At 56.1% G+C, this 21,515-nt stretch overlaps 3 protein-coding genes across 15 annotated transcripts in view; 2 read left to right on the forward strand and 1 right to left on the reverse strand.

The window, feature by feature from the left end:
- The first annotated feature begins 857 nt into the window (after positions 1–857).
- PHF1 (PHD finger protein 1) lies at positions 858–5,934 on the forward strand. 5 transcript variants are annotated; one of them, XM_042986124.1, is made up of 15 exons: positions 860–1,103; positions 1,823–1,998; positions 2,091–2,172; positions 2,282–2,377; positions 2,797–2,897; positions 2,984–3,132; positions 3,321–3,416; positions 3,627–3,695; positions 3,832–3,955; positions 4,065–4,132; positions 4,300–4,404; positions 4,529–4,718; positions 4,807–4,901; positions 5,174–5,251; positions 5,413–5,934. In XM_042986124.1, the coding sequence occupies exons 2-15, from the start codon at positions 1,840–1,842 to the stop codon at positions 5,699–5,701; spliced, it is 1,701 nt and encodes a 566-aa protein (XP_042842058.1). In that variant the 5' UTR covers positions 860–1,103; positions 1,823–1,839; the 3' UTR covers positions 5,702–5,934. The 5 variants fall into 5 exon arrangements, with proteins under 5 accessions (XP_042842062.1, XP_042842059.1, XP_042842058.1 ...); XM_042986123.1 differs by having other exon boundaries at positions 861–1,103; positions 5,171–5,251; XM_042986128.1 differs by lacking the exon at positions 4,529–4,718 and having other exon boundaries at positions 858–1,103; positions 5,413–5,562.
- Positions 5,935–6,163: 229 nt separating this feature from the next.
- CUTA (cutA divalent cation tolerance homolog) lies at positions 6,164–7,791 on the reverse strand. Of its 3 annotated transcripts, none has more exons than XM_007093215.3 (6): positions 7,685–7,791; positions 7,078–7,286; positions 6,837–6,896; positions 6,678–6,723; positions 6,510–6,559; positions 6,164–6,382 (listed from the first exon to the last, which is right to left on the reverse strand). In XM_007093215.3, exons 1-6 carry the CDS (start codon positions 7,748–7,750, stop codon positions 6,256–6,258), a joined length of 558 nt encoding a protein of 185 aa, XP_007093277.1. In that variant the 5' UTR covers positions 7,751–7,791; the 3' UTR covers positions 6,164–6,255. The 3 variants fall into 3 exon arrangements, with proteins under 3 accessions (XP_007093277.1, XP_007093278.1, XP_007093279.2); XM_007093216.3 differs by lacking the exon at positions 7,685–7,791 and adding an exon at positions 7,549–7,676; XM_007093217.3 differs by lacking the exon at positions 7,685–7,791 and adding an exon at positions 7,480–7,676.
- Positions 7,792–9,945: 2,154 nt separating this feature from the next.
- SYNGAP1 (synaptic Ras GTPase activating protein 1) overlaps positions 9,946–21,515 on the forward strand; it is a 31,597-nt gene continuing 20,027 nt past the window's right edge. For all 7 annotated transcript variants that reach the window (XR_006217586.1, XR_006217585.1, XR_006217584.1 and 4 more), the window contains exons 1-3: positions 9,946–10,012; positions 13,439–13,560; positions 15,704–15,809. Coding sequence is in view for 4 of the 7 variants with exons in the window: in XM_042986129.1 (XP_042842063.1) it covers positions 9,946–10,012; positions 13,439–13,560; positions 15,704–15,809 (295 nt within the window). In the remaining 3 variants the exon portion in view is untranslated. The remainder of the gene's footprint in view (positions 10,013–13,438; positions 13,561–15,703; positions 15,810–21,515) is intronic.

The raw sequence follows: 21,515 nt of genomic DNA on the forward strand, positions 1-21,515 counted from the left end.
CCCACTAGCCAACCACCTTCATTAGTTTGCCGCCGACCACCCCAGCCCCACGCGGGAAGTCTCTGGTGGATAAGGGAAGGTGGGAACCCGAGCCCAGAGGCGGGGCTGGCGCGCCCTCCCACAAACTGCTGGCTCTCCCCTCCCGCCCTTTCCCTGCCTTAGCGTTCGAACCGCCAGGGCCGGCCCGCCCGCTGCCCATTGGCTGGCTCTTGGCGGCGTCACTGCCTCGCTACTAGCTCTCCTGGTCTGAGCACCCGCTCTAGAAGCGCTGGGCGGGACGCACGCCCGCTGACTAGCTCGCGCCAACCGGTAACGGCCGCCGCCCCATAGAGGAGGGGTCCAATCCTCCCAGGTGCCGCGCGCGGGAGGGGTCACGCGTGCGCAGAAGCGCGGCGGCGTTGGGGGGGGGGGGAATTTGCCACGGGGAGGGCGGGGCCGGGGGCAAAGGCGGGAGGAGGGCGGGGCACTCGAGGGAGGAGGGCGTGGCGGGGGCGACGGGAAGGGTGAATGGAGGGCGGGGTCGTGAACTGGGGCCGGGAGGCGGGACTTGGAGTGACCATGGAGGTTGGGGGGGCAGTTAACGGATGTGGCTGGGGCGGGGGCCAGTCTGGAGGCCGGCTGCCGGGAGGGGGGGATTCCCTCCTGCCCCGAAGGCGGGTCTCCCTCCGAGGAAGGGGCTGTGGGGATTCCCTCTCCCTCCTGGTCTTGACTTTCCACCCGCCCCAGCTGTGGAGAGGGCACAGCTCGCTTGGCGGCCTCCAGGCCCGTTGGAGGTGAGGGAGGTGGGGTGAGGTGGTGCCCGCCCCCCCCACCGGCTCCTCCTTCCCCCCAGTCCTCCCCTCCCACCACCCTCCCCCCGAGCCGGTTTGTCCCTCCCCTCCCCTCCCCTCCTTTCCCCCGCCGCCTCCTCCTGCCGCTGCCGCTGCTTTGGCTGCTGCGTCATACGCCCCAGAGCTGCCGGGACGGAGGGGCTGGGCCTGGGGACCCCCCGGCCCTTGCCTGCCCGCCCTCCGACGCCCAGACGTGTCCTCCCCGCGCGGGGGGTTCGCCTCGGTCTCCCACGTCTGCCTCTGCCCGGCTCCCGGCGGCCCCAGCTGTCACTGGTAAGGAGGCGGCGGGAGGCGCCCGTGGGGGGGCAGGGAGCCGGGGGTCGGCGCGCAGGGCGCGGGCGGGAGAGCCTCGCCGCCTAGGCATCGGTTCGGGCTGGGCCGACTCAAGTCCCCTCTCGGACTCGCCGTCATGGGGAGTAGAGACCGGGACTGGGACACGCCCCCCTCCCGGGGCACTCAGGGAAGTTATCTAACCCGGGGGCAAGGAGCCCCGTATTTGAGGGTGACCTGACATAACCTGGCATCAGGTTGATTGTTCTGAATGAGACACGCGGGCCCAGGGAGGCAGCCGTTCCTATTCTGGAAAACATCTCCAGAAAAGGTCCCAAAACACATCTCTGGGTAGCAGAGCACCCCAATTATGATACCTCTAACAGGAGAAGGTGATAGTAGAAACTGAATGGTAACCTTTGCTTCTTCAATCATCGTGTCTCCTAAAATCTCAAGGCCAGGATATAGTATCCCAGGGGAGCTCTGGAAGCTGGGAAGCTAGAGAACTAGGTTGGGAGGTGGGGGTAGTTAGGGAGAGGAGAGCCAGGCACCAGAGTTGGAGGAGCTGGAGTCAAGAAGCTTGGGAGGGGGGCTGTGTGGTTTCCTATCCAGGTGTTTCAGATTTGGAGTCTGGGGGCACAGCAGCTTGAGTCCTTGAGGCAAAGAAAACTGGGGACAGTTTCTCAACATTCATAACCTTCTCCTATCCCACTTCTGGCTAGGCCCCCCCCAGGATGCAATGGCACAGCCCCCCCGGCTGAGCCGCTCTGGTGCCCCCCCACTTTGGGACCCAGCCTCCCCTGCGCCCACTTCAGGCCCCAGGCCTCGACTTTGGGAGGGTCAAGATGTTCTGGCCAGATGGACAGATGGGCTGCTATACTTGGGGACCATCAAGAAGGTAAGACCTTTGATTTCTGACCTAGCGCCTTTCCCCCATTCCCCTTATGTAGTTCTGATTCCTGTTTCATCTCCTGTGCTCATCCATTCCAGGTGGACAGTGCTCGGGAGGTGTGTCTGGTCCAGTTTGAGGACGATTCCCAGTTTCTGGTTCTATGGAAAGACATTAGCCCCGGTGAGACCCTGGGGACCTAAGTGTGTGCATGCCATGGAAAATAGAAACTTGGCTTGGGGGATGGAAAGGGGCTTGAGGACAGGCCCTGCAACACTGTGTTTCCTCACAGCTGCCCTCCCTGGGGAGGAACTCCTCTGCTGTGTCTGTCGCTCTGAGACTGTGGTCCCTGGGAACCGGCTGGTCAGCTGTGAGAAGTGTCGCCACGGTGAGAGGGCGGGACACCTGAATGGTCTAGCTTGCCTCTGAACCTTCCCTCCACCATGGTCCTTATGCCATTGTCCTGGCTGAGTCCCCAAGCCACTGCTCTGGGCAGTGTCCTCAACCCTGTAACCTCATTCCCTTCCAGCACAGGGAGAAACAGCCATGGAGGGGGGAGGCGTGAGCTTTGTAGACAGTGGGTGCTTCAAATACACCCTTGTCTAATCATAAGATTTGGGGCAAATCCCCAAACCTCTAGGAGCCTGGTTCCCTCATCTGTAAAATAAGAGTAATTCACTCACCGCAGCAGGATCGTGGCAAAAAATGAAATGAGGTGGCTGAGACTCTTTGTATCCCAGTATCTAGCCCACCCAGGTATGCAATGCCATAAGTGGTTGGTCTACCCTCAATATTATCATTATTCAGCTTATCACCAGGACTGCCACGTTCCCAGAGCTCCAGCTCCTGGAGAGGGAGAGGGCCCATCCTGGGTCTGCCGCCAGTGTGTCTTCGCCATTGCCACCAAGGTAAAGGCGCTTTCCTGTGGGAACCCCCTACCCACAGCTTCTCCCCACCACCCCTCTGAGGTGGCCTGTCCACTCCCTCTCTGCAGAGGGGGGGTGCACTGAAGAAGGGCCCTTATGCCCGGGCCATGCTGGGCATGAAGCTGTCACTGCCATATGGACTGAAGGGGCTCGACTGGGACGCTGGACACCTGAGCAACCGGCAGCAGAGCTACTGTTACTGTGGTGGTCCTGGGGAGTGAGTAATGAGGGGGGGGAGGTAAGGAATGAGTGATAGAGTAGTGGGGAGGCGGACTTCAGGGAATGAAGGAGAAAGAACAGAGTGACGCGAGTGCCGAAGAGGGCAGGGGGAGGTGGTGAGTAGGGTCCGGGGCAGTGGAGGTGGGGGTAGTGTCTGGAGGTCACTAGGCCTGTGCTCCCCCGCAGGTGGAACCTGAAAATGCTGCAGTGCCGGAGCTGCCTGCAGTGGTTCCATGAAGCCTGCACCCAGTGTCTGAGCAAGCCCCTCCTCTATGGGGACAGGTGAGACTGGGGCATCCGGGAGCCACGGGGAGCCCTCTCACTCTGCTCCACCCTCTTGGCGCCCTGCCATGCTGTCTCAGATCTGTCCTCTTCCCAAGCTCTGAAGCTTCCCTTCCCTGCGTGCCCCATCCTTGCTCGTGAGTCCTCTATAGCGTGGTAGGTATTGTTTTCTCGTATAAGGTGTGTTCTCTCCTTCTCGCCCGCTTCCAGGTTCTATGAGTTTGAATGCTGTGTGTGTCGGGGAGGCCCTGAGAAGGTCAGGAGGCTACAGCTTCGCTGGTGAGCTGGTTTGGGGACCAGTGTAACTTCTCTCAGCACCCCCAGGATTTCATCCTGCACACCCCAACCTCCCAGCTCGGGATTCTCTAGGCTCTTTTAATGCTTCCACAACCTTGACAACCCAATATTTCTTCAGGGTGGATGTGGCCCATCTTGTCCTCTATCACCTCAGCGTTTGCTGTAAGAAAAAATACTTTGATTTTGACCGTGAGATCCTCCCGTTCACCTCTGAGAATTGGGACAGTTTGCTCCTCGGGGAGGTAAGGGGTAGTGAGGCTTCGGCGGTGAGGGTGGAACAAGGAAGTATAAAGAAAGGGGGAAGGGAAGCACCACTGCTCCCCTGACCCCATTTTCCCTCCCCTCCCCCAGCTCTCAGATACCCCCAAGGGAGAACGTTCTTCCAAACTCCTCTCTGCTCTCAACAGCCACAAGGACCGGTGAGTTGGATGGAGACAGGCTCAGAATGAGATGCAGATATGGATATGGTAATCCTGGGAGGGAAGGGGTTGCCACCCCCCTGGAAGATCATCTCTGAAAAGTGACAGCATAAGAAGGGCTCTTTTTTTACTGCACTGACCCTATATCATTTGTCTCCTCACCCCAGTTTCATTTCAGGGAGGGAGATTAAGAAGAGGAAATGTTTGTTTGGTCTTCATGCTCGGATCCCTCCCCCTGTAGAGCCCCTTACTGGAGATGGAGCCCCCACCAGGTCACTGGTCCAGGGAGGATGGGGAAATTCTCAGGGTATCTGTAGGGGGTGGTATATGTATGGAGATGGGGAGGTCTTTGGGGTGTCCGGGAGGGGGCTGGGGGGATAAGGAGGCCTCTTACAGCTTCCCTTCAGGGCAGGGCCCTGGGGGAGGGGTCTCACGTCCCCTGGGGAAGCGCCGGAGGCCGGAGCCAGAGCCCCTGAGGAGGAGGCAGAAGGGGAAAATGGAGGAGCTGGGGCCACCCTCAGCAGTGCGCAATCAGCCCGAGCCCCAGGAGCAAAGGGAGCGGGCTCGTCTGCAGAGGGCACTGCAGGTACAGGGGCAGGGGGAACCCCACGGAGCAAACGGTGGTGTGGGAAGGAATCAAGGATTATCTCTCAGTCCTTTGCTCCTTCTTCTAGGCCTCAGTGTCTCCACCAACCCCCAGCCCTAACCAGAGTTACCAGGGCAGCAGCGGCTACAACTTCCGGCCCACAGACGCCCGCTGCCTGCCCAGGTCAGTGCTCCTTCACCCTCCAACCAGATATGCACTCTTGGAGTCTCTTCTCCAGTTATCTACATCCTCTGAACTTTCTTACCCAGAATTATTTCTCCCCCTTGGCTCCCCCCTTCTTGTCTTAGAGAGACTCCTAGAACCAATGTCTGATCCCTAGTATTCTGGGGATGGGGATTCCTTGGGGCTAATGTTTGCGCTCTGCCCTTCTCAGTGGGAGAGGGTCCTATTCCCCTGCTTCAGGTCCTGACTTTCCCCCTCCCCAACCCCAGCAGTCCCATCCGGATGTTCGCTTCCTTCCACCCCTCTGCCAGCACCGCAGGGACCTCTGGGGATGGTGAACCCCCAGACAGGTGAGATTCTACCCCTTTGCCTGTGCCACCCCTCTTCACCTCTATGTTCCTAAGTTCCTCAGTCTCTAACTTGATTGCTTCGTTCCTCTGATCGACATGTGAGCTCCATTTTCAGTCAGTCCTTATCTGCATCTGGACTCACAATTGCCTTCTCTCCCTAGGTCACCCCTGGAACTTCACATTGGTTTCCCCACAGACATCCCTAAAAGTGCCCCCCACTCGATGACTGCCTCATCTTCCTCAGTCCCAGCCCCCTCCCCAGGTCTTCCTAGACGCTCAGCACCCGCTTCTCCCCTGTGCCGTAGTTTGTCTCCTGGGACTGGGGGAGGAGTCCGAGGTGGGGTTGGCTACCTGTCCCGAGGGGACCCTGTCCGGGTCCTTGCTCGGAGAGTACGGCCTGATGGTTCTGTGCAGTACCTGGTTGAGTGGGGAGGTGGGGGCATCTTCTGAACAGCCTGCCTCTGCCCACCTCCCCATTCACACACACCGGCACTTTCATACCCTGACCTCTGACCTCACCTACAGCTGGGATGTACCTGGGGAGGTAGGGGGTAGTTCTCTCTACTGCCCAGGCTGGAATCCAGGTGGGGGGATTGGGGGAGAGGCTGTCTCTTCTCTGCTCCCTTCGTGATTCCTGACCCTTCCCCCATCCCTCTTCCCATTTCCTTTGATGTTATTTTGTTACAGCTTTTTAAATATTTTTTAAAATTATTTAACCCCTGGGGACTGAGACTGAGGGCAGGGGGGTGGGGGGTGATAAAGGATCCCAGACTCTGTATGATTGAAATAAAGGTAAATAAACAAATCTAGCAGCCCTGGGTCATTCTGGAAGATGAGAACACAGGAAACAGAAGCACTTCTAATCTTCCCAAATTCACATATGTGACAAGAAAAGAGGCAAAAGGCAGAAAGAACCACAGACAGGATTTATTAGGGGCCCAGTTATCACTGCAAGTCAAAGGGCATTGAAATATACAAGGGGAACATGGCAGGAACCGGGCTCATCATGGTAGGACTGTGCTGGAGTCCGCAACTGACTCTGTAACCTGGCGCACCCAATGCAAATACGGGGAGTTCCCCTGCTCTACAGGCAATGCGATCACCTCGGCCACTTCGTAAGGGTGCACAGAACTGAAAAAATGGTGGGGGCGGGGGGGGGAGGAATCACTCAAAGATTTACCTAAAGGAGCCCACTCCCTCGGACTGCCCAGCAAGTCCCACCCCACGCCCTCACCCCTACCCACGTCAGAGTTCTCACCGAACATAATCTGTCAAAGCTGGAACCAAGGAACTTCGGGTTTTAATCATCTAAGAAGCAAAGACAAGCATGATTGAATCAGGGGTGGGGTTGATTTCAGGATCTCATGACGGATAGGAGTCAAAAGCGTTTCAAAAGGGTTTCGCTGGATGGGGAAACGTTTCTCACCATCAGCACTTCATTGTCCTCTTCAAGCTCTCCTTTCCATTCATAGCTGAAAAGGTCAGGGAGAGAGTGTTAAGGGAGCAAAGACTGCCCTCAAGGAAAGGCCCAGTCAGCCCCTAGAGTCAGGTTAGCCCCCCCCCCCCACTAAAGCCTATGACTCACATGGATGTAATCTGAGGGATGAGGTTAACGCAGGCTGCCAAGCGCTTCTCCACCACAGCCCTGAAGGTGAAGAGAAAGCCCCATTCAGAATGCCCCATGACCCGGATTTTTGCACTGGCAGCCAAAGGACAGGGTTCCAAAGCGGGAGATCAGGCAGGAAGCTGCAGGAGTGCACTTCTCTGCCACCACCAACTCTCTCTCCTCAAGATCCTCCTTCCTGGCTCCACGCTAAGGTTCCCACCTGGCGATCTCCTTGGCGACCCTCTCGTTGGGGCAGGTGACAAAGGCTGCAGAGACTGTGCCGGGAACATAGCCTGAGCTCGAGGCCGGCGAGGGCTGGGACGGGGGGCTTCCGGAAGCCATGGTCAGCAGAGCTCGGGGTAGCAAGAGAAGGCGAGAGGCCACAGGCAGCAGCGCCGGCATCCAAAGAAGCGACAGGAGCAGAGTGGCCTGAGAGCACGAAATGAATTCGGTGTCACTCCACAACTACCCGAGGAAACTGCATCTCGGGAACCCTTCGCTTGGATAGACAAGCTCTGCCCTTCCCCTCTTCTGCACCCCGAAGGAAAAGGTCCCTGAAGCTGGGAGAGAAACTTGAGCAATTAAGGCACACTCGGTTTCCACTCCCTCCTCAGAAGCCAACCTCTAGGATTTGGGGAGCGGGTGGTGGTCGAGGCTGCGAGGACCGGAAGGGGCGGGGCCGGTCACTCACCCCTGCGCCGAACAGGATTGCGGAAGCCCGCCCCCAACTCATGCAGCCTATTGCTGGTAGAGGAGGGTTGAATGTCAAAAATCACACGTAACTCCCAGAAACGACCCCAAACCCAGGAAGAGCGGCCTCTTCTTACCTGGGCAGCAGTCACGTGATAAGAAAAAGCACACCACGCGACCACAGCGGAAGCCGGACCGAACATCCAGAGCCAGCCAATCCTGGCCCTCACGTGGCCCAGTTTGCCCCTCCTCCTGAAGGAGGAGGAGCGAAAGGGAATTGGGCCAATCGACAGCCGGATCTGCAGACGTGCGCGGAAATGGCACTCTCGTTTCCGTGTAAACCGGAAAACAGCCAATTGCAGGCTGAGGGGAGCCGCAGCGTTGTTCCACTGTCACGTGAGGGGGCCTGTCTCCCTCAGGCGGCTGTATCTCAATGAGCGACGCGAAGAGGCCAATCGCTGGCCAGCCCCGCACGCCACGTGACGAGAGTGCTGGCGCTAGGAAAGGGGGGCTGGAGACCCCGCCAATTCGATGCGTCAGGTTGTGGAGTGTGGAGTCATCTTTAAACGCCAGAATGTGCCCAGTTACAGCCGTTAGACTGTTCCCGAGGCCTTAAGGAGTGGGAGGGTCTGAGAAGCTCGAATCTCAGGGGGTAAAGAGAGCGCCCCCTGCCTCTTTGGTTAGGACTGACATATGCCTAGGTTGGGTAATGAACAGGGATAATCTGAGAAGCCAGCTATCCCTGGGCAGGGGAAAGTGATTAGGCAGGGATGTGCATGGCAAGACGATGGCTAGGTGGGGCAAGATGCTTTTTTAAAAGGACAGAGTGAAACCCTGTGAATGGGATACAGGGTGATGAAAATGGGGCTGAGGGCAATTCAGCCTTCTTAACTGAAACCCTACAGCTGGAGACAGACTAGTGAATGGGGTGGGGGTGGGGAAGAGAGGAGGGCAGCAGGTTGGGGATATGGAGGACACCAAGACGTAGTGATGGTCCTTTTGTCCCTCACCCCTCTTCTATTTAACTCTTCAGGACTTATAACACCTCTGAGTCTTGGGTCTCCTTCCCTTAACCCATCCCCCAGGAGCCTGGACCTGTCCTACATAACTTCCCTGGGGCCCAAGCACATCCAGTGACCCAAAAATGGAGAGAGGGGCCAATGAGAGGAGAGAGAGGTGGGAGGAGGCAGCAGAGAAAAGGCTCTTGCCACTCCCCCTACCCAGTATTTCTCCTCCTTTCAAGATCTGGGGTCTCTGGGTCTGCTGGGTGGGTGTCACTGGGCGTTTATCAGAGTTCTGTCCTACCTGCGTCTCTGGGGATGACGTCTCCCTGAGATCTGTCTTTGGATTTGGAGTTTGTTTCTGAGCTGGATCTCTGTAGGGCCTTTCAGTATTTGCAGTGGGATCTTTCTTGGGACCGAGATTCCTTTTTGTTTTGGGAATTTCTGTGTCTCTGGGACTGAGATCACTCTCTCTCCAAGGTCTTTCAAACTCTTTATGAGTTTGGGGTCTCTGCATTCTACATCTCTGAGCTACCTGAGTGTCTCTTTCTCCTCTTCTTCTCTCTTTTCCCTTCTGCCCATCCTCAACCCTCAGGTCTGGAGTTTCTTGGTCTCCTGAATTATCAGTCTCTGAGTCTACAGTTTCTTTTCTCTGAGATTTAAGTCTGGGGTCTGGTATCTTTGGATCTGAGTTCTCTAAGACCTAATTCGAGGTCTGGATTTTTTCTGAATCTGGATCTCATCTTTTTCTTTGACTCTAGGTCTCTGATCTTGGTTCCTGAAATCACCATATGATTCTGGAGTCTTAAGATTTCTGTGGCTGTGCAGAACCTTTTTGAAGCTGGACATTGATATTTTGATCTCTGACCCTTCTCTCAATGGGGAGGGGGGTCCAGGATCTGTTTTGTGCCCTGAGATTGGGGTATCTTTTCCTCTAGATTTTGGGTTTAAAATTAACCCCCCCCCCCCGGAGGGTGGCAAGGTATACTTCTCTGTGGGTCTGGGGTCTGTCAGTCTCAGGATCTGAGGTATGCATCTTTAGAACTGCACTCCGTCTACTATGTTTTTGAGGCAGGGGTCTCTCTCTCTGGTTCTCACTGGGTAGGGGTGGGGGCTGCAGAGTCTCTCTCTCCTCCTCCTCCTGCTCTCTCCTCTCTCGCTCACTCCCCCGCCCCCCTCTCTCTCTCTCTCTCTCTCCCTCCCGGCTGCCGCTGCTGCCGTTGGCTCCTATTCTCCTCCTCCTCCTCCTCTCTCCTCCTCTCCGCTCCTCTCTGCTCCTCTCTCCTCCTCTCTCCTCCTCCTCCTCCTCCACCTCCTCCTCCTTCTCCCCCTCTCTCTCCCCCTCTTTCTCTCTTCTCTTTCTCCCCCGTCCCCCCGCCCCCTCCCCCCCAGGCCTGATGAGCAGGTCTCGCGCCTCCATCCATCGGGGGAGCATCCCCGCGATGTCCTATGCCCCCTTCAGAGGTACGGTGGTGAGGGGAGGGGGAGGGCCAGTTGGGGGGGGCAAGAGGGGGAGGGGCAGGGGCGGGGGGGGGGTGCAGAGCCGGGGCCAGGGAGGGGAGCAGCTGAAATGGAGGGAGAGAGAGGAGGACCGGGAAGGCAGGGATGGGAGCAATGGGGAAGGAGGATTGGGAGGCCAGAAGATAGGGGTAGATAGGGGCCGGAGGGGCCAGGAAACAGGCTTTGAATGGGGCTGAAGGGAAAATGATGAAGGGGAAAAGAGATTGCCAGAAAGGGTGGGAATATAGAAGGCTAGGGTTGGGGGGAGACCTGCAGAAATAATTTGGAGGTGGGAGCTGAGAGATGAGGAAGATATTAAGGAAATAGAAGGACAGAGTCTTAGGAAAGGGGCCGGAAGGGGGAAATGAAAACACAGGGATGGAAAGAGAGGCCAAGAAGATGGGGGGGTAGTGTATGGTGGAGGGGCCAGAGAATGGTAGGGGGTTGAAAAAGAGAGGAGGATGGAGGGAGAGAAGAAGGGGCCAGATGGAGAGAGAGGGAGGCAGTGGGGGGTGGGGGAATGAAGGGTCCAGATGGAGGGAAGAGAGGAGAGAGGGAATGGGCTGGGGGAGGAGAGACCAGGGCAGGGGGAGGGCCAAATTATGTGTGTGTTTATTGGGGGGGGGGAGGGGGCAATAGAAGTAAGATTGAGCGATGGGAGTAGAGGGCAGGTTAGGACCCTGCCCCAGACTCTGACCATCACTAAGGCCTTTGACCAGAGAAATGTACCCCCTGGGGTCCTTTCCGCCCCCTTCACTTCACCACTTTTACCCCCCTCCCCCACCTCCAGTCCTTATTTCCATTCCCCCTCCCTCCTCTAGTGTCCATCACCTATATCTTTCCCCCCATACGGTGTCCGTTCCTTATATGAGTCCCCATTCTGTTCTTCCCCTATCTCAGTCCCTTCTCTGGCCCATTCCCTCTCCCCTCCCTTCTATCTGGTAGCTCCCTTATATCTCTGCCACCTCTCTACCTCTCCTTCATGACCCCATTGTCTTAGTACCCCTGTTAGGTGCACCTCATTTCCTCTGCCCCATGTCTGACTGGGCTCTTCTGGTATATTCCCTTGTCTCTAGGGGTTGACTCTCATTTCTGCCTCCTTTTCACTTAGCTCCATCCCTGTGATTTGTCCCCCAGTCCATCCTCTATCCCTACCCCATTCCCCATCTTGTCACTGCAAGTCTGTGCCTACCTACTTTCCCCTAATACCTTACTTCGCTCTTACCACTCGTTCCTCTTTTCTTGTCTCTTCTACTTCCTGGGGCGTTGGAGATTTGGGGTGCAAAGATGTAGGTTTTGATGGTTGGAACAGGGCCTACGAGACATCCCCATCTAAGCCCTGTGGGATTTCTTATCCTAGTAAAATTTTTTCCCTTTTCTCAGCTGTGTTGGTCTGTCTCTTGCATCTGCCTCCCAGAATCATCCTTACTTAAGTCCAGACAATATGTGTGTGTGGGGTGTGTGTTTCCAGAGTCGCTCCTAAGCTACGTTCCCTGCAACCTTCCCTGCTCCCAAGGGGAAAGTGTCCCCTAAACTCTAGCCTGCCTTCCTGTGGCTACAGCCAGAACCAGCCCCTCCCAGAATGTTTATATGTATCAACAGACTTCTCTTCTGGGAGCCCTCAGAGTCTGAGTGCGGTGGGCATGTTGCCTGCAGTGTGTGCAGTCTCAGAGCCTAGGGACTGGTGATATCTGTATCTAAGAGGGTATTGGAGAGAATCTCTGAGGTGGCTTGGAGATAGTGAAAGTCTGGAAGTACTGGGGTTTCTAAATATATGTATTCTAGGGGTTCATCTCTGACTCTGATGTGAAGGTTACGTCCATTTGAAGAACATGCATATCGACAGAAAGGGGCTAGATTTTTCAAAACTTTCCTGCTCAGGGGTATTCAGTTAGATTTTATTTTATTTTAAAGTAGGCTCCACTCCCAACATGGGGATGGAACTCATGACCCTGAGATCAAGAGTCACATTCTCTACTGACTGAGCCAGCCAGGCGCCCCGGGGTACTCATTTAGGAGGGAGCTTAAAGAACAGTTCTTTTCTTGCAATATATCCATGATTAGTTATCGTGTAAAGGTGACAGGATTTGATTTTTTTTTCTTCCTCTAAATTGTTTCACGCTGTGATACCTTAAACCTATTTTCTATCACTTTGATGTCACCAATTTGATTCTTACTTCCATAGGGCCTGTTCCCTGTGTCCCTGTGATGGTGTGTAGCATTGGGATTTAAAGGAGAGACAGTTTGCAGGGATGGGGGAATGGAAAGAACAGCTAAACTGGGTAAGATGCCCCCTGGGGGCATCTCCGAGCATGGGCAATGCTTGGTCTAGTGTTCTTTTTCAGAAGTTTGTCCCCATCCTCAGCTTGCACTTTGGAGGCCCCCTCTCTGTCACAGGCCCAGACCTTCCATCCTTCCTTCCCCTCTTTCTTCCTCAAGCTCCTCACTGTGCCTTGGAGAGGTTCCTAACCTGTGGAGTTGGCTTCCGTCCTGTCCGTGGAGACTAGGTGAAGAGAAGGGGCAGTACTGAATCTTTAATCTCTGGGCATGGAGTGGGAGAAGAGATCAATTCAGTCTCTGTTCATTCAAACAAAGGCATGTCTCCTACCTCCTCACTCTCCAGCCCCTCCATAGCCAGATGTTGACAAGACCTATCCTCCCCCTACCACCAGAAGAACCAGAACTTTCCCCAGAGGTTGAGCGGGGTTGGGCTAGAGGAGGAGGGAGCTGAGAATAGAGGAGAGACAGGAGGAGAGGCCCTCTCCTGTCTCTGATTCTGTGAACAGGTAAGCTCCCTCACTTCCTCTCTTTTCCAGATGCTTAGCTATCAGAATTTCATGACCCAAATGTTCCTACCCACCCCACCCCCATCCTTCTTTCCCACAGCCGTGCAGCCCTCCTCTCACTGTCTTACAGATGGGTGAGCCACCTTCCCTCCAAGTCCTCATCTTCTGGATGCCCTCCCTCTTCCCAGTCACCCACCACCACCATCTCTGTGTGCCTTCCTTCTGCCAGTTTTGCTGTTCCTTCCATCTTTTTATATATATATTTTGATGTGGATGGAAAGCACGGTCACTTTCTCTACTTCTAAACTTGTACCCTCTCTGTCATGATATGCTTCCCCTCCCTGAAACCCCCCCCCCCGAATTTCTTAACTCAAGTCTATGGAGCCCCCTGTGATGTGATTTCCCCTCCCCTCTTTCCCCCCAGATATACAGGCTTATCTTCTGTTCCTTTAAAGTTACTATGTGCTTACCCTCTATCTGTGATCTCAAGGCGGGTGGGGTGTCATTCTCCCACTTTGTGGACTCTCTCTCTTGCCATTTTGGGCCTCTGTCTCCTAAACGCATAGAGCGTCCCTTACTGTTTCTGTGTGTCTCTGTCCCCCAGATGTACGGGGACCCCCTATGCACCGAACCCAATACGTTCATTCCCCATATGATCGTCCTGGTTGGAACCCACGGTTCTGCATCATCTCGGGGAACCAGCTTCTCATGCTGGATGAGGACGAGGTGAGCGGAGTGGGAAGGTTGGGAAAAGACCTCTGGGTAGCATGGGAGAATGTGGAGAGAATAAGAAGGAGAATCCTCATTAGCGAAGGGATGACAGGCACAGAGAAAGCAAAAAAGAGAGAAACATTTGCAAGTGGCCTGGGGAGGGTGGCCACTGAGATTTGGATTGGGATGTGCAAAAGTACAGGCCTTCTCTCCCCTTGGCCAGGGGATCTTTCAGGGCCATATGCAGGGTTGGGAAGGAGATGTGGTTCTAAAGATTTGGGGGTGGCTCCTGTTGTCACCCTGACCATATTGTGGGATAGGTCAGGATGGGAAAGGGAAACTGAAGGGTTTGGAGAAGGGGTGGCAAAATGGGTATTGCTTTGGAGGGATCACCTCCAAAGTGATCCTTGAGAACCCTCTCCTCTTCTCCCCACTCCTACCTCAGCAAGACCCATCATTCACCACTCCCAGTCCTGCCCTAATCATGTTGGGAGAGGGAATTGAGGGAAACTGGGCGGTGGGGGGTGGGGGTGCTGGGAGGTACTGGGAGAGATGACAGAAGTCATTGGATGTTGGTGTGGATGGCGGTGAAGATTGGGAAGGTGCCTGCAGTCAGGGTTTAGAAAGACTGGGAGGGCTTTCACCAGAGACATCAATCAGGAAAAGAATATAAGGGAGGGGAAGCCAGGGGGAGGAGGGGAACTAGAAGTAGAGGACATTTTCTAAAGGAGTAGGAATAGGAGAGGGGCAGGGACTAGTCAAAGTGTGGGAGGCGGGGGCCACGCAGGGCCATTAGAGGCAGGGGAGTATGGGTTCCCACCAGTCACTGAAGCAGCAGTGGGGGACCCATCAGAGAAAACGGGATGCAGATATGGATGCCCAGAGGTGTGATCCAGGGAGTGGCGGTGATCTGGGAGAGCAGCTTTAGACAGTGATAGGTAGCCTCCGAAACCAGATTAGTGGTGAGAGATGTGCTCCCAGTGCTGTTGGGGAGGGTGTGGTGAGGCAGGGCTAGAATTGGAGTTGGGGTTAATCAGGGTTCTGAGGGACCTGAGGGGCAAGTGAGAGTGTGGAAAGATGGCCAGCTAGAACTTCCAGGTCACAGGGGACATGATGACTTTAAAGGACAAGGTGGTTAGGGAGTCCAAGTTTTAGGCATTGGGGGGCATTTGAGTGATTCACTAGTGGTCGCGGGTCTTGACCAAAGGTTGTGGTCTGCAGGATGAATTGGGGAAACAGGAACCAATGAGAGTGGGGACTGTTGGGAGGATGAAGAGGGAGAGCAATGGATGGGGTAATGGTAGAATGGTAGAGATGAGCCCAGGTGGTGGGGGGAACTGGTGGCCAGCAAGCTGAGGGGCACTACAAGTGGCCAGAGTCTGGAGTAGGGAGGGTGGGGGATGGGATGGGTAGGTAAGCAGCGTTTAGGGCCACAGGGGCTGAAGTGGATGGGTTGTGGACCTGGGGCTAGGGACTAGCGAGGCGGGGTGGTTCTTGTAGGGTAGAGGAGATTGGAGGATTGGAGCTGGGGATGAGGCTCAGGGAGTGGGAATGGCTCAAGAGAAGAGGGAAGTGAGAGAGGTTGAGTGGGGGGGCGAGGGAAGGAGATGAAGGGTGTGGGGAGGTGACCAGGCCCTTTGGGGGGTGTGGGGAGGTTGGGTCCCAGTCTGGCCGAAAGCCCGGCCGTGGGAGGGAGACAAGCTGTAGATCCTGATTATAAATGCAGCTTCTGCTACCCCCGTGACAGGCACGGAGGGAGGGAAGGTGGTGAGGGAGGTGGGAGGTTGGGAGGAAAGCGGGGAGAATGGAGGAATTGAAGGTCAAGGGGAAAGGGGATTAGGAGAGTAGCAGACTCCTGCGGAGTTGCGGGAAGAACTGAGTCGGGTTTGGGAGAATTTCCTGGAGGGTGTTTCAAAAGAAATGGAGGGAGGGAAGAGGAGGATGGGACGGGAGGGAACGAGAGAGAGAGACACTTGGAGAGAGAGGGGAAAGAGCAATCGACTCATCCCGAGACACTTCAAGAGTGTGCGGGAGCAGGGGCTGAAGGTGGGCAGGCCCGATGGAGAGGGAGGTTCATTCTTCCTCGGCGGTGGGGGCGGGGGGCAAGAAGAGGGACGGCTTGGGCCAGTGAGGTCTGACACACCCCCGCATCCCCTAGATACACCCCCTTCTGATCCGGGACCGGAGGAGCGAGTCCAGTCGCAACAAACTGCTGAGACGCACGGTCTCCGTGCCGGTGGAGGGGCGGCCCCACGGCGAGCATGGTACGGCGGCCGAGCAGGCTCTCGTGCCCCGGACAGTCGCGGGGAGAGGGCTGAAGGTGGACCGGGCTGCCGGGGAGGTGGGAGTCCGGGAAATGAGGGAGCTGTCAGGGGGTGGGAGGAGGAGGAGGAGGAGGAGGAGGAGGAGGAGGAGGAGGAGGAGGAGACGACAAAGTCTCTCATCCTGCGAGTGGGAGCCTGGAAGGCGAAGGCGCCCTCCTCTGGGATCTGGAGCGGGACTGGGGCTGTGGGTGAGAGGCCCCAGTGGTCTTTGCTCTGTTTCGCTCCCTTTTTCCTCTCCAGCAGCGAAGTTTGCCTGTTTTCCTGATGCTTGTAAAAATAGTCTCCTTAGATCTTTAGCTTCCTGTCCGAGCGTTCCGGCCCCTGCCCCTCCCAGCCCTTGGTCTGAGATCGTGGAGAGAATGACCTAGTTCCTGCCCTTCCCCCAGACCTCTGCCCCACCCCCACGGTCCTGATTCCTCTCCCAGACCTTCGGGCCTGTGGGCCCTTCCTCTTTTCTCCCCCCCCCCCCCCTTTTCTCTTCTCTTCAACTGCTGCTATTTTCTGCAGTTCTGTCGCCCCCTTTCTCTTTCCTCCCTGATTTCTCATTATTTTCTGCACCCCTCTTGATTCCTCTGTCGCTCCCCTCTGCTCCCAGTGGAACTTCATCAGACCCCCATCATCTTTCTGTCTGTCTGTAGAGCTATCTGCTCAGTCTGTCTCTCCAACTCTCTCCCTCTCTCCATCTGTCTCTTCCCCTCCCTCCCTCTTTCTGCCCCCCCTCCACCCCCCTCTTTAGTCATTTAAAAAAAGATTTTTGTCTTCCTGAGAAGTTCGCTTAAAAGGTTTCCATGGGAACAGTGAGGGTAGATGAAGGCAGAGAACAGAGATCTGCAGCCAAGGTGCAGAGAGACGTCCTCAGCCCCCAGAAACCCCCATTTCACTGCCCCCTATCACTGCATTCCCCTTCCAGGACCTAGGGATCCAGTTCCTCCATCCCCTCCAAACCCCCTGGTGACCCCTTTCTTCCACCAGCAACTCCTCCCCTCAGGGATCCAGACTCCCAGTTTCTCTTGCTCAAAGAGATTGAGTGGCCTGTCTCCATCCTTTGGCATCCTTTTAGCCCTCTTCTGATAGGCCCAGGTCTCACTGCCCTTGGGGGCCAGCTTTGGGGCCCTGGGTGGGTGGGTGGGCAGGGATGTGTGTCATTGTCATGGAAACCTATGACCATGGGGGTGTGTGGATAGCACATTTTTGTGAGGCAAAGCCAGGTGGTGGTGGTGGTGGTGGTGGTGGTGGTGGTGGTGGTGGTGGTGGTGGTGTGTACAGAGAATATGTGTGATGTCTGTCACATCTGTGTGTGTGTGTGTGTGTGTGTGTGTGTGTGAGTCATGTCCATGTCTGGGAAAGATTTGTGTGTGCACATGTGCATACCTGTGTGTCTAGGCCAGAATGGTCACATGCTCATGGAGCATGTTTATCATATGTCTCGTGTTTGATAATCTCTGCCCACATAATCCCCATCTTTCTCCTTATCCTGAGTCCTCAGGGTCTGGGGTCTCTGGTGTGGGTCTCCTGTGTGTTTTGGGTGGGGGCACCGTGTGTGTTTGGAGTTGGGGATGGTATGTGGAAGTTGTTGTGTTGGGGGTTCAGTAGGGGTTGGAAGAGGGTCCTGGAGTATATATAGTTGGGGGGAGGGTTTAGTGAAAGAGTTGCTAGCTGGTGAATGAACGTTTGGGGTTTTCAGGGGGACATGGAATGTGTAAAGGACATGGAGGATATGCAGGGGACATAAGGATCTTTAGGGGGGCTTGGGGGCCTGGGTCCGCGAAGGGGTGTGCTGAGGCTGTGGACGCTGGAGCCCAGGAGAGGTCGCCGGACCTTTGAGGGGCATTGGAATCCAGGGCTCCTCCTCTGCTGGGTGGAGCCGCCGCCCCTCGTTCCCTCCGCGATTTTGGTGGGGGGTCCTGCTCGGAAGGGGATGGTGGGAGGCCCGGTTGGTTTTGGGGGTCCCCTCGCCCCCCTCCCCCGTCTCTCTCGCGCTGTCTCCGGGCGACGGGGCTCGTGACAGAGGCGGCCACGGCAGCAGCGGTCGCCTAGCAACGGCGGCGGGGCCCGGGCAACGGCGGCAGCGGCGGGAGCGGCGGCGGAGGGAGCCGTTCCCGCGGCCGTCACCGCGCGGCCGTCCCGGCCGTCCCGGGCCCCGCCGCCGCCGCCCCCAACGCGCCGGGCGGCGCGAGCCGGGCCGCGCCGCCCCCTCTCCCGCCGCACCCCGCCCCTCCCCCGCGCAGGGGCGGGGCCCCTCCCCCACCGGGGACACCCCCGACCCCCCCCAGGGGGCGGTGCGAGGTAAGGGCGGGGCCGGGCGGACGAGGAGCGCGCGTGGGGGCGGGGGCGCGCGTGTGCGTGGGCGCGGGAGGGGGTGGGGAAGCCGCGGCGGCGGCGGCGGCGGCGGCAGCTGCTCCCTCCGCATGTTCTCGCTGCATCTTCCGAGTGGGGGGAGTTATGGTAACTGGAGGGGGGCAGCGGAGGTGGGGGGTCGGGGACCGGCCTCGGGGGGCCAGGGTCGCGAGCACGCGGGGGAGGCCGGTGCGGGGTGATCTCGGAGCCCCTTGGTGGACACGGCAGCCCGCGTGTCCGTGTATGTGTTCGTGTCCATGCTCGTGTCCCCTGTGTGTCGATGCCATGTGTACCCGGGGCCCAGTTCCTCATGCACACATGTGCAGCCAGCCGTGTGCAAGCTTGTCCTGTCTCATCGTGCCTCTGTCTGGTTCCTGCCTAGGAGACTGCTGGGCCGGCCACTGGTCATACTGGTACATGTCACCTCCGACCCTGAACATGCATGTCTCTCTCTGGCTGGGGCTCACCTCCAGTCAGTCTCCTGTGTGTAGGGATGTGTGGCTGCATGAGCAGGATTTTCCCTGTCCCTGGTGGCAGGTGTGTGTCTTTGCATGTGTTCCATCATTGGCCTGGGTATCTGTGTCAATCCCAGCACGGGTGTCCAGGGTGTGTCTGGATGTGGGTGGTGTGCAAGTGGGGGAAGGGAGTGAGGGTGTGTGAGTGGGCTTCTTGGCATCCTACTATGTACGAAACACCTTTGAGCTAGGCAGGTGTGAGCCCCTGGTGTGTCTGGGAGTGGGGATTGAAAAGCTGAAAAAGAAAGGAGTGGGGAGAAAGTGGAAAAGTGGGGAGAAGGGAGGTGAAGAGGAATGAGAGAGGCTTGGCTAAGAGGGAAAGAATGGCTGGAGAAAGGGAATGTGGGAGATATTTGAGCCAGATTGAGGAGAAAAGAGGATAAGAAAGCTTAAGATGGGGAACTGGATGGAGGGAGAAGGGGTCTGGGAGCTGGGGAGGAGGGGCAGGAGGAGGAAAGAGGCCTTTTGGTAAAGCTATCTCTTGAGAGAAGAAAGGGGCAAGATGAGAGAGAGGACACCGGTTCATGTAGGTTGTATAGGATCAGGCTTGGTTGGATGAGAGATGGCCACTCAGGCATAGAGGCTGGCTCACAGTGAGGCCTGTCACTGCAGGTGCTGTCATTAGAGCTTCCTGTCCCCTGCACAGTTTTGCCCCCCATTTCGCTGCTCTGTCCAGCTCTGTTCCTCATCCTGCTCTGGCAACCTTTCTCCTTGGCTCCCCTCAAGAGTTGCCAGCTGGGTAGGACAAGGAAGAAAGGCCAAAGGGAAGGTTAGGGATGTGGGACATTGGAGGGCAGGGAGAGATTCTGTGGGTGATGGCAAGATTAGAGAGATTGGAGAGGCGGGAGTCCAAGCCCTCGCTGTGTATGTGTGAGAGTGCAATTGTGTGTGTACACAGGGTGTGTACATGTGTGGGTGTGTGCACAATGCCTGTGTTACGGGTGTGTGTAGGTGGCTGTTATGTGTGTGCATGCGTGTATACATCGTGCAGGGATAGGACCTGGAGACCCAGGATCGCAGTGTACACTTACCAGGTTTGCTCTGTGTGTGTACACGGGTATGTGCTGTGTTTCCTGTACATGTCATTGCATGCAGCATTAATAACAGAATGTCCTGTGTTTCTGTCACTTTGTTTCATTTTCCTTTGTGGTTTTCTTTCTTGCGGTAGTGAAAGTCTTTGTAAGCGTATGCGTACGTGGTTTACCCGTACCTGTGACTTATGTGTGAGTTCATAGATCTCAGCTCCTGATAATATGCGTGAGGTGATATTACTTCCAAGAACCAAGAGAACCAATTAGCAAATTTGTTCTCTGCCTGTCAATTCTTTAGTTCCAAAGCAAAATTTTAGTGGATTTCAAGTTAGTCTTTGCGCTTTATTAAAGGAGCCTGCATATGAAAGTAGTGGCTGAGTTTGGTTCCTTGGAATGGAAGTGAGGCAGCCATACCTGAGAAATGCAGAGACTAGGAAAAAGATACCCTTAGATGCATTGTTGAGTGTGCCCTCAGAAGGATAAATAATGCGTTTGCTCCTTGTTTTTGTTTATTGTGAGAGCAATCACTGATGCCTGTGTTGGAGTCAGGGAAGGGCTGGGGGAGAAGAAGGGGTTGTCCTGAGACAGAGTGGATGTGGTCATACTTCCCATGTGAATGAAGGATGTTTTTGCTTTTGGGGTACCAGGATACCTTGCTGTGGTTGGGATCATGGTATACTCAAGCATGTATCTTAGAGGTTAAACTGACTTCCGTGTGTGTGTGTGTGTGTGTGTGTGTGTGTGTGTGTTAGGGTTAAATGTCTAATTCTGTAATGTGCTGCCCACATGATTCCCAAGGGACTGGGGCCACAGGTCCACACCAGCAGCTCTCATGTGGGTGTCTGGGTCCAAATGTGTACTCCCCTGTTGCAGTGTTCACATATGTCTAAGCATGTATCCCGTGGGGTATGTGGGTCCCAAGGTCTCAGAACGTGGATCTGTGGCACCCCTGTGCTCACAGTTGTGTGTATGTCTCATAAGCACCTAGATCCCTATTTTTTGTATTGTGGTTATATACACGTACCCACACAGCTCAGTGTATGTTTCTGTGCTCTACACACATGTTCCCAAGGGTCTGACAAGGGTTCCTGTGTCATGGTGTCCGCATTTTTGTGGGCAGACCTTCTAACACCTGGGCTTTGGAGGCAAAGGGAAACTGAAGACTGATTCTAGGGTAGATTGCTGGTGATTTGCAATTCTGGAAGCAGACAGTGAAATGTAGCTGTGGCCCTCCCTTGTTCTGGAACCTAGAGGGTTAACAGGCAGCTCTTCCGGTCCCCTCCCTCCAGCCTGTAGCTTCTTGTTGCCGTGGAGATGGTAGCCCCGCCCCTGATGCAGCACCTGCCCCCCCATTGGCTGCAGTGGTGACTGTGGGGCTGAGGGGGGAGCCCAGGCCTGGGCAGCCATTCTGGAGCTGGAGCCGGAGCTTGGCATCCCCCCACTTTCATTCTCCTCTAGCCCCTTGGCCCCTCTAAATTCCCTGGCAGCAGAGCCCCAGCTTCCCTCCTCTGAGCTGCCACCCCTCTAGACTCGTGGCAGTCTGAGCTTCATCCGCATTCTCTTCCCCTCCTCCTCTTCTCCCTACCCTCACTTGGGAGTCCCCTGAACCTCCACTGCTCATCCTCCCCACTCCCTGCCCACTCCCCTGCATTCTTCTCTTTTCCTCTTCCCCACCCCCCTTCCCTCCTGAGTCCCTGCCACTGCAGTGCACGTGGAACCTGCCCTTCTCCCCTCCCCCTCCCATCTGCCCCTTCCTTGAATTT

This window comes from Panthera tigris, chromosome B2 (genome assembly GCF_018350195.1).
Source record: "Panthera tigris isolate Pti1 chromosome B2, P.tigris_Pti1_mat1.1, whole genome shotgun sequence".
Lineage (NCBI taxonomy): Eukaryota > Metazoa > Chordata > Mammalia > Carnivora > Felidae > Panthera > Panthera tigris.

Excerpts from the sequence above, each read along its gene's own strand:
- PHF1 (XM_042986123.1), top strand. The coding sequence starts at position 1,840 with ATGGCACAGCCCCCCCGGCTGAGCCGCTCTGGTGCCCCCCCACTTTGG. Across the intron at positions 2,898-2,983 it reads TCTTCGCCATTGCCACCAAG|AGGGGGGGTGCACTGAAGAA; the intron begins GTAAAGGCGCTT and ends CCCTCTCTGCAG. Across the intron at positions 4,405-4,528 it reads GGAGATGGAGCCCCCACCAG|CTTCCCTTCAGGGCAGGGCC; the intron begins GTCACTGGTCCA and ends GGCCTCTTACAG.
- CUTA (XM_007093217.3), bottom strand. The coding sequence starts at position 7,590 with ATGAGTTGGGGGCGGGCTTCCGCAATCCTGTTCGGCGCAGGGGTGAGT. Across the intron at positions 6,897-7,077 it reads GTCGCCAAGGAGATCGCCAG|GGCTGTGGTGGAGAAGCGCT; the intron begins GTGGGAACCTTA and ends CTTCACCTTCAG. Across the intron at positions 6,383-6,509 it reads GCTTTGACAGATTATGTTCG|TTCTGTGCACCCTTACGAAG; the intron begins GTGAGAACTCTG and ends CCATTTTTTCAG.